At 33.4% G+C, this 16,464-nt stretch overlaps 2 protein-coding genes across 2 annotated transcripts in view; one reads left to right on the top strand and one right to left on the bottom strand.

The window, feature by feature from the left end:
- Nucleotides 1–16,464, top strand: part of RTN1 (reticulon 1) — a 470,076-nt gene that overhangs the window by 21,238 nt on the left and 432,374 nt on the right. The gene's annotated exons all lie outside the window — the stretch shown is intronic.
- The window catches only part of LRRC9 (leucine rich repeat containing 9), a 131,565-nt gene continuing 118,719 nt past the window's right edge, over nt 3,619–16,464 (bottom strand). Inside the window, exons 31-34 of the mRNA XM_037740475.1 lie at nt 14,132–14,272; nt 9,399–9,543; nt 5,517–5,691; nt 3,619–4,670 (exon numbers count right to left, since the gene is read on the bottom strand). Of these exons, the coding sequence (XP_037596403.1) occupies nt 4,631–4,670; nt 5,517–5,691; nt 9,399–9,543; nt 14,132–14,272 (501 nt within the window). The 3' untranslated portion in view covers nt 3,619–4,630. The remainder of the gene's footprint in view (nt 4,671–5,516; nt 5,692–9,398; nt 9,544–14,131; nt 14,273–16,464) is intronic.

Below are 16,464 nucleotides of genomic sequence, written 5' to 3'. Positions count from 1 at the left end.
CTTCATTGCCATCCTGTTGAATGACTGTATTCATTCTCTTTAGATTTAAACTCTTCATTTTACTGTTCCTCAACACTCTTTATAGAATTCCAGCTTGCTTTTCACCTATCTTTTAACAGTTTAACATAGATGGCTGGATCAAGTCCATTGTTCAATTGTGTGAAGCTTAAAAAGCTCTGCAGTATTTTACTTACCATTGTATCTGGCTTCCCTGAGTGCTCTGCTCGCTGCATTTTACTCTACTCTGATTTCTAAAGCCATTTATGCCTATTCTTTCTGAAGACACTTGTTTGTCTGGGAGCTCAAATTGACTTATCCTCATTCTATTTCCTTAACTCGAAATGCACCATTAAGGTTGATTGAACTCTTTTAAAGCACTTCATATAAAATGAAAGGCCATAGGAAAGTAGGCTACCAGTGTTTGTAAATACCTGTTTTAAACCAAATTGATAGAGGAATAAGAAATAATTAGAAACTTTAAAATGTTATTGATATATCTATATATTTTACTGATTAGTCTTTTTTGGTTGTTATTTGAGAGACAAACTTGTAAAACATTCTGAGAGGGAAGAGAGAGGAAGGGCTGTGTTATAATTAAAGATGGAACAAATAGTAGAGGCAAACCACTAAAATTATTGAAAATATTTTCTGGAAAAAATAATATTCTACAATAAGCAAGAAGAAAAACATGGAGCTCTTGGTTAAAATCTACAGCTTTTAAATCACTTAAACCCCACTGGAAACAAACAAAAATCATATCACCGTATCTTTTTTCTATTTAAATTATAGTTATTGTTATTTTTGTGGTTTACAAAAATAGGAAGATCACATTAATTTCTTTTTACTATTTATAATGTTTATAACTGCTGGTATAAAATATTTGCAAACATTTATAAGTTAATTACAATTATAAAATTAAAAACCAAATGAAAATGTAAAATGCTATTTGTTAAAAATTCTTCATATCCATTTCTATTTTAATGTTTGATCAAAATGTAACTTTTTATTTTGGAAAAAACTATTTTATCTCAACAGATTTTTATTCAGAACATATAGAAATACTGTTATTTTTAATGATAGAAAAAATCTGTTCTAATTTAAAATTTAGCATTTCAGAATCATTAGAATTTTATATGGAAAATGACAATGTTGATAAACTGGCTTTTTGATTTACCTAAAAAAGCATATAGTTAAGGTAGTGCTTAATAAAATACAAGAGAAAAATAATTTGACTTCAGGCAACTAATACTTTCAAAGCTACTTCTGAGTTCCTTTGAATATGCTATTCTATTTTTAGATTACAACATTGTATGTCTTTGCTAGTAAATCATTCATTTTATCTTAATTTTAAGGAAAAATCATTACCAAAACAAAAATCTGAAGATAAAAAATGCATAAATTAAGTCTGAGAAATGTCTTTTGAGTAGTTTACAAAACAATTTTATTCACAATGGAAAGAAAAACAGTAATATTTGAATGGTATAATTATGATTTTTGTAAAATGAAAACTTATAGAAATAAAATTACTAATAAAAAAACTGGGGCATTTCTTGCTGATATAGTTCTAAAAGACAACTGAGAATTTAAATTGTAATTTAGCATAGCGTTTCTTTAAAAATATTTCAATAATGGAAAAGGGACAACAATGTATAAAAATGAACAAGTAGTTAGCACTTGCAGGCGGCCCAGAAGCTCTGAGTTTTATAGCAAGGCATCAGAAAAACCAGCCAGTTTCTAGCCCATAACCAAACTGATTTGGTTAGCTTCACTGAATACCAAAAGAAATTGGCCATAAGCGCTTGCTTCTGCTAATATAATATTATAAAAAACTTACCTCCCTTTATGTAAGTAATATTTAATTGAAGCCAAGAGCTTAGAGCATATCTAAGAGTAAGATCTAATGTTTTAAAATATTAACTTTTCATAATTTATGATAGCTTATGAAGAGTGAAATGGCACGTTACTTAAATATAAGGGTTATTTGTTAACTAGTCAGGAGTGCCTGCAGACACACATACATAGTGCACACTAAATATTCTAGGGAAAAATAGATTCACAATCAGTTAATTTTGTATCAATAGTCAAAAAAAACTAAGACTAGAAAAAAGAAGTAAATGGCCAGACATGGTGGCTCATGACTGTAATCCTAGCACTTTGCGGGAGCAGAGACAGGAGGATTGCTTGAAGCCAGGAGTTTGAGATCAGCCTGGGCAACATAGTGAGACCCCATCTGTACCAAAAATTTTTTTAAAATAGAAGTAAATAATAAAGTTCTTATTGAACAATTAATCATAATCTTCACATACAGAAATCAGATTAATTTCATACTATCTACATTCAGTTCAGCTTTGGAGGCTTCTGCTCTATAAAGTGCCTTAATTTCTAGCTTACCAGGTAGTTTGTGAAATTGTCTTTAATGAAAACAAGTTATATAATCATATATTTGACTACTTACAAAATAAATCAAGACATTTGCTGGGAGAAGAGACATAATAACTTTACTGGAGAAATTATACATCTTAGCAAAATATCTTGATGAATAAATAGTTTACAGTGTTTTACAATTTTTTTTTTTTTTTTTTTTGAGACGTAGTCTCACTCTGTCACCTAGGAGTGCAGTGGTACCATCTCGGCTCACTGCAACCTCTGCCTCCCTGGTTCAAGTGATTCTCCTGCCTTAGCCTCTCGAGTGTGTGCCACCATTCCCAGCTAATTTTTGTATTTTTAGTAGAGATGGGTTTTGCCATGTTGGCCAGGCTAGTCTTGAACTCCTGACCTCAGGTGATCCGCCCAACTTGGTCTCCCAAAGTGCTGGGATTACAGGTGTGAGCCACTGCACCTGGTGGTGGTGTAATCCCAGCTACTCAGAAATTCAGATGAAATTTAATTAACGATTTATAAAAATTATAAATAGCTCAAAATTTAACAATGTGTACATAAAAATCAAATGAAGATCTCAAATATATTAAAAGTCCATAGGAAAAGTGGCTAAAAGAAAATATGCCAAAATGCTAAGTGGATAACAGTGTAAGTTATGTTTTTTCTGCTTTATATATTTCTATTCTGAACATTTTTCTCCAGTGAAACCTATTACCGTTATTTTTGCTACTTAATTTGTTATTTTAAGACATTTTTCATTATAAAAGTAACATTCAGCATTTAATTTATACAAAATCATAAAAGAAAATAAACAGATGAAGCCAATTTAGTAATAAATAGTGTAGAGTAGACTGTCACAACACTGTAATTGAAAGCAGTTGTCAAAACAAAAGGGCAAAAAAGACATCTTCTGAACATCTTAAGAACTGCATAGTTGTTTTTAAACAAAGGATCCTATTACCTCGTAAGTGTAATAGTTGTTTAAAAACCACACGTTATGAACAGCAAAATCAATCTATAATTAGGTTTGAAATTTTAAATGTCACATGATTAAATACAGACATACAGCATTTAAAAAAGAAAAATACAAAATTGTTGCATATACACTGGAATTATATCATATCCAAAATACCTTTAAAACTATTTCCATACAGATTATCAAGTATACATATTTTGGTTAAAATAATTTATTTTTGTGAAGGAAAGTATAAAATATTATGAAACTATGTGTACTGATGAACCAATAACTTTAAAATTTTAAATAGAATACTTCATGGATCATGGAGCTCATTTATATCAAAATATGACTGGCAATTTAGTTATCTTTAAATAACAAGCAAATTCAAAACCACATTTGATGGATTTGTGACATGTCCTAGTACTATACAATGTAATAGTTTAGAAAAATTCTTTTCAGTGAAATATAATTATTTAAGGTTATATTTTTAAGTGTGTCCACTCAGTTTGAACATGTGTTCTCTTCAGCCTGAAACTACTTGTAAAATTATATCACTGTAGGTGTAATTAATGATTTGTATACTAAATCAGACTCTTTTTATTCTTAGAGTATGAAAGACTGGCTGCACCCACAGTTAGCCACATTTAAAAACTACTATTGATGCCCACAATTTGCATCTCTAAGCAATTCTGAGGGCAGATCTGATTTGAGGGAATTTTTTTTTTTTTAAATACAGTCCTAAAAACCAATCTGTAGTTCAACTAGCAGAACTCATCTTGCTTTAGTAATAGTTATGTTGGGTAAGAAATGTGCTTTAGTTTTATGTAATCCCAAATGAATATTCTACAAATGAAAATATGCTTATTTCCTGAAGTTGTCTTTTCTTAATATCTTCCTATGACATGCCATAATGACTAAATTTATACATAAATGTTTCTACTGAATTTATACTAAATGTTTCTAATACCAGAACTAAGCATTCAATTCTCTGGACTTTGTTTCATGCCACTTTTATCTTTTCAAATTGTTGTCTGATATAATAGTTCATGATTTTTATAATATAGAAATTCAAACAAATAACTAAAGATAACTATAAAGAAAGTTTAAGAGGTGATATTAAATCAGGTTCACAAGAGTGATTATTTTCATATGGAACTGAAGTGTTTCAGTAACTTAAGTAACATGATTATCTTTTTGTTGTTGTTGTTTTCCACTCACCACTGTCTGCTAGTTTTTGCACAACTACTAAACAGAGGTAAGTTTCTTGGTGTATGCTCATTTCTCTATATGCAGTTACATTCGATTTGATCTTGGAAAGTTGCTCCCAGAAATTCTATAAGAAATAAGATTTAATAAGTCAAATAGTGGTGACTTAATTTTGTAATGGATCAGCTAACTTAAGGTAATTCTGCAATAAATAATTTCTGTATTTTAGATGTACGCAATTTCAAAGAGACAAAGTGATTCTATTTGTGGCTATTTAAAAATCCTTTGAACTCAGTGGGACATTGCTGATTACAGCAGGAGGAGTCAGTGCAGCAAGTGCCAAGCCTAAACTAGATCTGCTGCTGGGATAGGTCATTTCAACAGATGAGCGGGAGCATGGATGCAAGGAAGATAGGGACAGGTAATACTTGGGAATCAAAGGAAACAAGTATTGAGCAGCAGAGTGTATTCTTAATGAGAACTAGCAAGGTTCTTAGGCTTTGAGCTGGTCTCTAAGGCTACATTCAGACTGCAGAAGGAGGCAAATAGGAATTTTTACAAAATTCTTAGCCTTCACAATTTCAGAGTTTAATTTATATGCTGTTTAAAGTATAAGTGAACTGCTTTGCAAATTGAGTTGAGTAGAGTGAGTTGGGAGAGGATACAATTAAAGTAGTTCCATGTAACTGTTTCATTGTTCCCTCACTAGTGAGCACTAGTACTCTGAATTATTTGACCTTGATAGCCATTTCTAAGCCTTTTTGAATTATTATGTAAATAGACTGGACTTTGGGAAAGGTTTGGTGAATGTGGGAATTAAGCCTTTTGCTATCTGATAGTTTTTTCTAGTTCCCAGAGTAAATATATAATAGTATATAACAATATTTCCTGTTTTTATACACGACTAGCAAATATGAAGAGCACTGTTTTAATGATGAGAAATGATATTAAAACACACAGAAAATAGCTTTACCTTCTCTCTTCTTGGTTGCTCTGGTATATTTGTGCAGTTGGAGATGCAATATTCTGGTGTGAAAAAAGAAATGGAGAGATACTTATCCCTCTCAGTTGCTGAAAAGCTATTTCTGCATGGATGCTCCAAGAATTATTTGTCAGAATCCCAGCATTCTTGTTTTTTCTGTCTGAAACTAGAAATTTGAAAAATTAAAATTATGAAACAATGAGAAACATTAAGTAACATAACCATTAAGCAATATAGTTTGTCCTTCAGCTGAATGTATGTTATACATATTTTATAAAGTGAATTTAAAATTTCAAATAAAAATATAGAATTAGAATGTATTTTTAGCACTTAATGTAGCTTAAATTTCTGTGAGCTAGTCAATCAATTTGATTTTTTCTAGATAATATTTTAAACATAAATATCCAGACCTACATGCTGGATATTTATGTTTAAAATATTATCTGTACAGATAAAGTGACCATACTTTTAAAAATAAAAATTGGGGCAGCACAATCCAAAAATAGGAAAGAGATTACAGGATTTTTTCAGTGCATAACAAATCTTGAAGAAAGTAACAGTCATTCTTCAGAAATATGGTGGGTGTGGTTCCAGACCATTGCGATAAAGTGAGTCACACACATTTCTTGGTTTTCCAGGACATATAAAAGTTATGTTTACAACTATAGTTTATTAAGTGTGCAATAGCATTATGTTTAAAAACAATTACATATTTTAATTTAAAAATACTGCTAAAAATGCTAACAATCATGTGAATCTTCAGCAAGTTGTAATCTTTTTTCTTTTTTTTGTTTGTTTGTATTTTGTTTTCTTTAGCGAGTTGTAATCTTTTTGCTGTTGGAGGGTCTTGTTTCAGTGTTGATGGCTGTTGACTGATCAGGGTGGTGGCTGCTGAAGGCTGGGGTAGCTGTGGCAATTTTTTAACATAAGACAACAATGAAGTTTACGGCATAGAACAACTCTTCCTTTCATTAAAGATTTCTGTGAACAACGTGATGTTTGATAGCATGTTTTCCACAGAAGTTCTTTCAAAATTGGAGTCCGTCCTCTCGAACTCTGCCACTGCTCTATCAACTAAGTTTATGTAATATTTGAAATCCTTTGTTGTCATTTAAACAGTGTTCACAGAATTTCACCAGGAGTAATTTTCATCTCAAGAAACCACTTTCTTTGCTCATCCATAAGAAGCAACCCCTCATCCATTCAAGTTTGAGCATGAGATTGCAGCAATTCAGTCACATCTTCAGGCTCCACTTCTAGTTCTCTTGCTGTTTCGACCACAAACATAACAAATATAATAATAATGAAAAAGTTTGAAAGTTATGTCCCCACTGAAGTTCTGAATCCCTCAAAGTCATCCAAACTCCCATTAGGGTTGCTATTTTGACCTCCTCTCATGAATTACAAATGTTTTTAATGGCATCTAGAATGGTGAATCCTTCCCAAGCAGTCTTCAATTTACTTTGCCCATATCTATCAGAGGGATCATTATCTATGGCAGTCAGAGCCTTACAAATGTATTTCTTAAATTATAATACTTGAAGTTACTCCTTGATCCATCAGCTGCAGCATGGATGTTGTGTTAGCAGGCATGAAAACAACATTCATCTCCTTGTACTTCTCCATCAAAGTTATTAGGTGACTAGGTGCATTGTCAATGAGCAGTAGTCTTTGGAAAGCAATTTTTGTCTCAGCACTGGGTCTCAACAGTGGGCTAAAATACTTAGTAAACCATACTGTAAACAGCTGTGCTGTCATCCAAGTTTTGTTGTTCCATTGATAACGCATAGACAGAGTAGATTTAGAATAATTCTTAAGATCCCTAGGAGTTTTACAATGGTTGAGCAATGATTTCTTTAAATTGAGCAATGGCTTCACCTTAAAGTCACCAGCTGCACTAGCCACTAACAAGACAGTCTGTCCTTTAAAGCTTTGAAGCTAGGCATTGACTTCTCCTTTCTAGCTATGAAGGTCCTAGATGGCATCATCTTCTGATATAAGGCTGTTTCATCTACATTGAAAATCTCTTTTTTAGTATAGCCACTTTTATCATTTATCCTAGCTAGATCTTCTAGATATCTTGCAGCAGCTTCTACATCAGCACTTGTTGCTTCACCTTATGCTTTTATGCTGTCTGATATAATATTTTGTGATTCTTTCCTTAAACCTCATGAAGAAGACTTTGCTAGCTTCAAAATTCTCTTTTGCAGCCTTCTCACCATGCTCAGCCTTCATAGACTTGAAGAGAGTTAGGGCCTCTGGATTAGTCTTTGGCTTAAGGGAATGTTGTGGCTGGTTGATACTATTCCAGACCACCTTTATCCAAATCAGCAATAAGACTGTTTCAATTTCTTATCATCCATGTGTTCCTTGGAGTAGCATTATTAATTTCCTTCAAGATTTTTTTTCCTTTGCATTCACAATTTGGCTATCTGTTGGGTATAAGAGGCCTGCCTTTCAGCCTATCTTGGGTTTCAACATGGCTTCCTCACTAAGCTTAATTGTTTCTAGCTTTTAATTTAAAGTGAGAGATGTGAGATTCATCCTTCATTAGAGGTCACTGGTTATTAATTGACTTAAAAAGATTACTGATCACAGATCACCATAACAAATATAATAATAATGAAAAAGTTTGAAATAGTAAGAGAATTACCAAAATGTGATACAGAGACACAAAGTGAGCACGTTTTAAACATGGCACCAACAGACTTGGTTGATGCAGGGTTGTCACAAACCTTCAATTTGTAAAAAACTCAGTATCTGAAATGCAATAAAGTGAAATGCATTAAAACAAGGTATGCTTCTCCTGAGAAGGAAGTTATTAAGATGAGTTGATGGGTAAACTAATAAAAAATATAAAAAGATAATGACGTTCCTGAAAATGACTTTGTTCTGTTAAGGAGGAAATAACAATTTGGTATGCCCAATTTTACTGACAGTTGTAGACAAATGCATAACAATCTTCATTATGATTAAAACTTGGAAGCCAGAATGACATATACGTATGAAAAATGAGACAAAATATAACATCTTAATAGAGTAAATTATGCTGGATTTTTTCCACTGGGTTTCTTTAAAAAACTGTAATCACATGGAACAATCTACTATTTTTTGATAGTAGGCTCTTAGGTCATTTTATAATCATTATGACGTTCAGTTTTATTGTCTCTGAATGGTCTGAGGACAAAGCAGGAATTCAGAAGGAATGGAAGAGGTGAGCCCTCAGAGGAGTAGTTACCCCCAATTTTGCCAAAATGATAACCAGAGATGTGGAATTAGGGAACAGGCTTATTCTAAACTTGAACTAAAATTTATAAAGCAGAATAAACCACTTCCATACTTGTTCTTTTAATATACTCCCTCTTTTAAAACTCTACCTCTTGAAGCTCTTCTTCAGTATTTGCTTCATGAATATTTTCTTATGATTTCAAGGGAAAGTGAGATCTCTCTGCAGAATATCCTTGGTACCCCAAGATTCTGTTATTATGTTCTTACACCTCTGATTTCCACTTTTAGCAGGATGTACTAATGAACTGGTTTTAGTAGTTGTTCGCTCTGACATCTATGCAATGAAATAAAAGCTTCAGAGAGATATGTCAGGAAATAATTGTTCAAGTATTGCAAAGTTCACATTGTAAATAAGCAAATGCTTAGTCACAACATACTAGTAGCTGAGTACAAAAGAAAACGATAATAAAACTAAAAATAATAAAACCATAGTCTCTGAAATGAAAATGGCCACAGGAAACTTGAACAAACATGCAATTTTAGGAAATGTAAGGAATTTTAAGTAATATTAGAAATTAAAGTGAGATTTTTATTTCAAGTGAAGTGATTCTTTTACATTCTCTCTGAAATTCTTTGTCAAAATACCTTCAACTTCAGGAGTTAAAGTGATGTCAGATCCCAAGTAATGGCTGAATCCACCAGGCAGAATCACATTTGTTATCTTTATGGGAGAAGTTTTCACTTGGCCAAATGATCTGCCATCCATAGGAGAGTTGGTAACAGGAATAAGCTACATAATAAAATAAAAGTTAATAATATCTCATCTCCAAAACTCAGATCAATAGGCTTAATCCTTATAACAAGTCCAAGATGACAACATTTTTTTAGTCAGGAGTTATCTGCTTGCCTAAATGCAGAATTGGTACTAGGCAAAACCTGTAAAATCAGCAGAGCTTTTAGGGGAGTTAACCTCCCCCAGAACCTTGTGTCCTTTTTTTTTTTTTTTTTTTCAGACTGCATTGCACCATCACTAGAATCTAGTGTTTGATGACCACTCCTCATTTCCAATGGGTCTTAACAAAGTAAGTATGGAATTAAGAAAATGAGAATTAAAACTTCCCCATTGTAATGCTTTTTCTTTTTTGTGTGTGAAGAGAATTTCTGGAAGGTAAATGTTATTTCTCGAAATCTTTGTATTCTTCACATTACCTAATCAGATGACTTGCAGTTAGTTTTCAAAACAAACAGTAAATAAAATGGGAACTAAGAGAAGTATCTTATAATCAATTTTAGTGAATGTGGTAAAACTCTAAATGTTATTTGCATTTCACACCTGCTGAGGATTAAGAGGCTTTTGTAAGAATTTCAGGAATCAGCAAATAGAGGAGAAAAATATTTTAGGCAGGGGACTCTTGCTTCCCCTAGAAATTTATACCTTCTCTGCTTTCGTTAAGACGGACCTTGTTTATACTTTAAAATGTGTGACTTCTGAACATACAATTCAGCTTATCTAGAGATGTAGGCCTTTTCTATTTGTGTAAAATTACCTGTTTACCTCATACTTCAGTAAGTGTTACCAAGAATGCTGCATTGTAATGAATGCTAAGCTATTAGTCCTTTTACTAAAGCTGGTCAGTTCTAAATTCCCTAACAAATTCTTTTGTGGGAGTTTCTTCCCATCACTAATCTAGAATGCTGTCAAATTTTCTTCTGAAACCATACCACCAAAATGTTTTGGTTTAAAAGAACTTTAGATTTCATTTATTTCATCCTTATCTGCTGTTAAAAAGGAAGGCCAGTAGCAACTAAAACAAATACAAACACATTTGACTGATAAACTTCAGAAGTTTTCTATACTTGTGTCTCCTGAACAGCCAGTTAAAATAAATAATGGCTTAAGTTTGTTCCAGTCCCTTGAATTTTAAAATAAATTTCTCTAAAATAAAGATTTCAAATACCCACTTTATTTTACTAACTATATATAGATAAATTAAAAAAATTTATTTACATACAGAATAACTAAGTGGAAAGACGGTTATATTCCTATATATAGCACTGATTTAAATGGCAAGGATGTGAATCTATGGTAACTCAAGATGACATCATAGTTCTATAAGGAAAAAATCTGAGTTCACTATATAAGAAATAGAAAAGAATATCCAACAAACAAACCCTGTAGTTGAAGTATTCATTATTGGTTGAATTTCGAGTTATACCAGATTAAATGCTAAATTAAACCAATGTTTAAAGAATTTTATATGAAAACTGGGATCTTCAAAGTTCTAAGTGGTTACTTTATGTCTTTTCTATTTAGACTACATTATCTTAAAACAATTTATAAATTTTAATGTGGCAATTTTCGTAGGTCTTTCACTGGAGCCCTCACATATGTGGTATGGCAGGAAGAATAATGCCCCTCCCCCAAATATACCTAATTCCCAAAACCTGTGAATACCTTGCCTTACACAGCAAGGTACTTTGCAGGTGGATTAAGGATTTTGAGATGGGGAAATTATCCTGGATTATCGAGGTAGAAGGAAGCAGAAGGTCAGAGAGAAGGGGAAGTATCATGGAAGCAGAGGTCTAAGTGATGGCATTGCTGGATGACAGCCATGAGCCAAAGAATGCGGATGGCCTCTAGAAGCTGGCAATGGCAAAGAGTAAATTCTCTCCTAGAGCTTCCAGAAGAAATGCAGCCCTGCCAATATTTTTTGTTCTTTTCAAGGCAGGGTCTCACTTTGTCACCCAGGCTGGAGTGCAGGGCACAACCTTAGCTCACTGCAACCACCACCTCCTAGGCTCAAGAGATTCTTTCACTTCAGCCTCCTGAGTAGCTGGGACTACAGGCATGTGCCATCATGCCTGGCTAATATTTGTATTATTATTATTATTATTATTATTTTGTAGAAACATTTCTCCATGTTACCCAGGGTAGACTTGAACTCAGCTTCCCAGAGTGTTGGGATTACAGGCATGAGCTGCCAAGCCTGACCCCTGCCAATATTTTTTTATTTTAGTCCTTTAATACCCGTTTTCAGACTCCTGAACTCCACAACTGTAAGATAATATATGTTATTTTAAGCCACTAAATTTGGGGTAATTTGTTGTAGCAGCAATAGGAGACTAATACAGGTGGCATACATTTTTCAAGAAGTGACTTGCTTCAGGAATATAAAAAAGGAAAAAGGAAAGAAGGCTTAAATCACTGAACTAAATTTTATTTGACCATTTGCTCTCTTTTGAAAGACTGGGCCTGTGACAAGGATTTGAGTAGATGACATTAGATGATACACTTTTTTTGTTACATCATATAGATCAATGACTAAAGTTCTTTTCAGAAACCATAGTTTTTAGAAAAAATTTTATAGATAGAATCCACTAATGAGTCAATTTCCTTTGCCTAAACTAAATAATCTTTTTTAAACATTGTACAACTTTTTAAGTCATGCAAGCCTCTGTAGCTACTTTGGCCTATAATAGAAGTACTTTGGTTAATCAAAAAATGTCAAGATTAATTTTAAAAGTGTAAATTAAAAAAGTAAGGGGGCTGGGCACAGTGGCTCAAGCTTGTAATCCTAGCATTTTGGGAGGCTGAGGTGGGCAGATCTCCTGAGGTCAGGAGTTCGAGACTAGCCTGGCAAACATGGCAAAACCCCGTCACTACTAAAAATACAAAAATTAGCCTGGCATGGTGGCTACTCATGAGGCTGAGTCAGGAGAATTGCTTGAACTAGGGAGGCAGAGGTTGCAGTGGGCCAAGAACACACCACTGCACTCCAGCCTGGGCGACAGAGTGAGACTTCGTCTAAAAAATAAAAAATAAAAAAAAATAAGGGAATCAATAAGAAGTCTAATTGATATTCATCTTTAAAAAATCAAATATGTAAAAGTACATGCATTCATCATTCTTTTGATGAAGGACCAAGGCCTTTTCTGTAGGCAAGGATCCCTTGATTGGTATTTTTTGATTGTTTTTGGAGACATCATACCCTTATTTTGCCTAAAATTTCCAGTTTTGGTTTCTTTAAAATAGCAACAATTTAAAGGCATGTGGAAAAAATCTGAACACAAGAATTTGTCTAGCTTTTAAAAATAATTTCCCTACATATTTTCTCTGAATTTTTATCATTTTCTTCATATTTTAGTTTTTTCTCCCACATCTAATTTGACACTATGGGGGGTGGTGTTGGAAGGGGTGGGGAGAGACTGCCCGTTATCCAGACTTTCCAAAGTATCCCATTTGGTTTTCATAGACAAATAGAAATAATAATTTAAAATTTACACTTCAAGTTCTTGTGTTTATTTAAAATAACAAGAACTAACATACAGTTAGCTCTTGATAAGTATATGAATGTACTACTGAAGGGAGAAGTGGACTAGAGAGGAGCCTACAAGTATCAAAAGTTGAGTGTGTTCTGGAATTGGAGAGTGTCACCAAAATTAATCCGGTGAGTTCAGCGAAAGCCTGTTAGGAGAGCATATATGGTAGTCCTATCTCTTTCTATTAAGTATATTGTTTTTAAAGTCACCTCTTTTCATGGACTCTAATATCCTTGGTCTCTGGTTTTCACTTACATCAGAGATTCATTTATATTCTCTAACCTGGTCCAGGTTTTTATAACATCTCTCTTGGATTATTCTAAAAGCCTCTTAGCTGTTTTTCCTTCTCCCTCCAGTCTCTCTTTTTTTTTTTTTTTTTTTCACAAATCTGCAGTGCTTTAATAATGTTACTTCTCTGTTCAGAAACCATAGATTTTCTGTGTTAAATTTAGTCTTTAGAAGATGGTCATGAAGAAACTAGGTGATCAAAGACAGAATTTTCAAATGACATGCTTTTCTTATTTCCTCTCTCTTTAATCTCTTTCCTACCATGATCAGATACATTTTAGGGCTCCTGAGTAAAAAGCCCAATTATCCTGACAAAACACAAGAATAGAGGCACACATCTTTCTTAGATAAACTACATAATCCAGGGAGTTGTGTTCAGAATTCCTTCCTTCCCTTTTTCTCTGCCTAAATGGAAATAGTTTTATTGTTAGTTTCTATTTATGTATTAAGTGATATGTTACAGTTTCCTGTGTTCTAGCATCATCCGACATATTGAGCACACAAATATTAAATAATTTCCCTTATGTTAGAGTATGAAGTATGTTATTGTTCCCTAATACGTGTGTGTGTGTGTGTGTGTGTGTGTGTGCACATGCACATACTCTATTCACCAAATCAAGCTGCCTTTGACAGAAATCACTTAATAGATACTAAGAATATCCACATTAAAAACACCATAGGTTTAAACATTTAAGTCAAAAGATATAATGTAATATTCATTAACTAATAATTAATGTGCTTCTAAAGGAAAATTGTAAGTAATATATTACCGAATTCTTCTTTGCTTGTAGTTCAGCGAGGTGAAATTCAGCTTTTGCTCTATCATCTGAATTCACAGGAATTTTATCTAACATCTGTAAGTTAGGCAGTCGAAATATGAGCATGTGGCGATGTAGCATTTTTCTACAAATCTGAATAAAGTTAAAAATAACAACTTACTCCTACAAAACTTTTATTTCAAAGATTAACCTGTATAGAGAAGGAAATTTAGCATAGGCAGCAAAGAGGACAAATAATAGCCAACTTGTAGTATTAGAGGTTACAGATAATGAGCTCCTTTTTTGGGGTACCATTTAGAGATTCAGTCTCCTTTTAAAATAACAGTATTGTTCACTAACTATGGGCAATTCAAACTCATGAATAGGATTACATTATGGAAGTTCACTTAAAAGTACTAGTTTGAAACATATTTTCCCATAGGCACTATCTAATTAATTCACACACACCTACTGAATTATATGATCCATCTCTTCATAGTATCAACCTACTCTAAAAATCTGAGAGATTTAACAAAGTTGGTTTGAGGTTGTTCACTTCAGAAGGGTCTGCTTGTTTGCAAGGATAGCTGTTGCTGGTGTTTGGTATTTGGTGTTTTGAGAATGTTCCCACCATTCTTTAATTGATAAGGGTAGTTTGCTGTGCTTAGACTATTAATACAAACGATATGACTTATGCTCCTGATTTCCTTCTGGGGTCTGGAGTTTTGCTACGTGATAGGAAGAAGGTGCCTATGTAATCATCCCCCAACAAAATCATTGAACGCTGAGTCTCTAATGGTCTTCCTTGGGCAAAAACATAACATACAAGTTGCTACACTTGTTGCTGTGTAAAGAGTGTGCTCTGTGTGACTCCTTGTGGAAGAGAAGGCGCATAAGAAAGCCTGCCCGTGGATTCCTCCAGAATATCCCTGTGTCTCCATCCCTTTTCATCTGGCTGTGTATCTTATTATGTCACTGTAATAAATCTTAGCCATGAGTACAATTGTATGCTGAGTCTCATGAATCGTCCTAGCAAATCTCTGAATGTGAGGGTGATCTTGGGGATTGCTGATACAGATAGTATGCGGCAAACAAAAAGAAAGAAAATAAGAAACAAACTATCAAGAGAGAATAAATAAACTATCTTTAAAAAAATATATAGATTATATATACATGAATGGAGAAAGATCTCTAATACATAAAATCAAGTAAAAAAAAAAAAAAAAGACTTGATTGCATTGTAGACCACAAAGCAAGATTCATAAATACCAAAAAATTGTGATTTCCTCTGATTCTTCTGACTAAAATATAACATTAGAAATAAATATCAGAGATAACTAGAAACACTCTATAGATTTGAAATTAATGTAGACACACACATCTCCCTCAATAACTCATGAGTTAAAGAAGAAATCCTTTGGGAAGTAGAAGATTTTAAGAAATAAAAAAAAATATTACGTATCAAAACGTTTAGGATGTTGCTAAAGCAGCACTTTATAACCTAAAATGTATTGACTGATTCTGAAAAGAAATTGAAAATTAATGAGCTAGGTATGCTACTTAAGACTAACTTCCTTCCTTCCATCTTCCCTCCCTCCCTCCCTCCTTCCCTCCCTCCCTCTCAGTTTTTTTCTTTCTTTCTTTTAAAGAGTTAGGGTCTCACTCTCTTGCCCAGGCTGGAGTGCAGTGATACAGACATAGTTCACTGTACCTCAAACTTCTGGGCTCAAGTGATTTTCCCACCTCAGATTTTCAAGTAGCTAGATCTACAGGTGTACACCACTACACCTGGCTAATTTTCAAATTTTTTTGTAGAGACGAAGTCTTGCTATGTTGCCTAGGCTGGTCTCAAACTCCTGCCCTCAAGATATTCTTCTGTCTCGCCATCCCAAAGTGCTGGGAAATAATTTTTTTGAAGGGCAGACTCCAATAAGCTAAAAGAAGGTAATAATAGTGGAAATTAATGAAATAGAAAACAAAATAATAACACAGTTGGTGAAGCCAAAATATGGGTCTTTAAAGAAACTATTACAATAGACAAACTTATGGCAGGATTCACGAGGAATAAAATGAAAAAGAAAAATTGACCATTTTAGGTATAAAAAAGGTGACAAAAACATGGATATGGTGAACATTTTAAAAATTCACAAGAGGATTTTGGTTCCAAATGGTAGCAAATAGGCAAGTTGTTTTTTCACCCCCAATAAAAAACTGAAAAATAATATAAAGTACTGAGATCTTCACCAGCAACAACCCAGAGTTCAAGAATGAGGATAAGACAGTTCCCAGGGCCACAGAGAAGTAGAAAAACTCTTAGCAGATGGCAGGAGAACCAGCCTTCCACG

Source organism: Cebus imitator, unplaced genomic scaffold (genome assembly GCF_001604975.1).
Source record: "Cebus imitator isolate Cc_AM_T3 unplaced genomic scaffold, Cebus_imitator-1.0 Scaffold83, whole genome shotgun sequence".
In the NCBI taxonomy this organism is placed as follows: Eukaryota; Metazoa; Chordata; class Mammalia; order Primates; family Cebidae; genus Cebus; species Cebus imitator.
The sequence above is the reverse complement of the archived record's forward strand: the minus strand, read 5'-3'. Positions and strand labels throughout refer to the sequence as shown.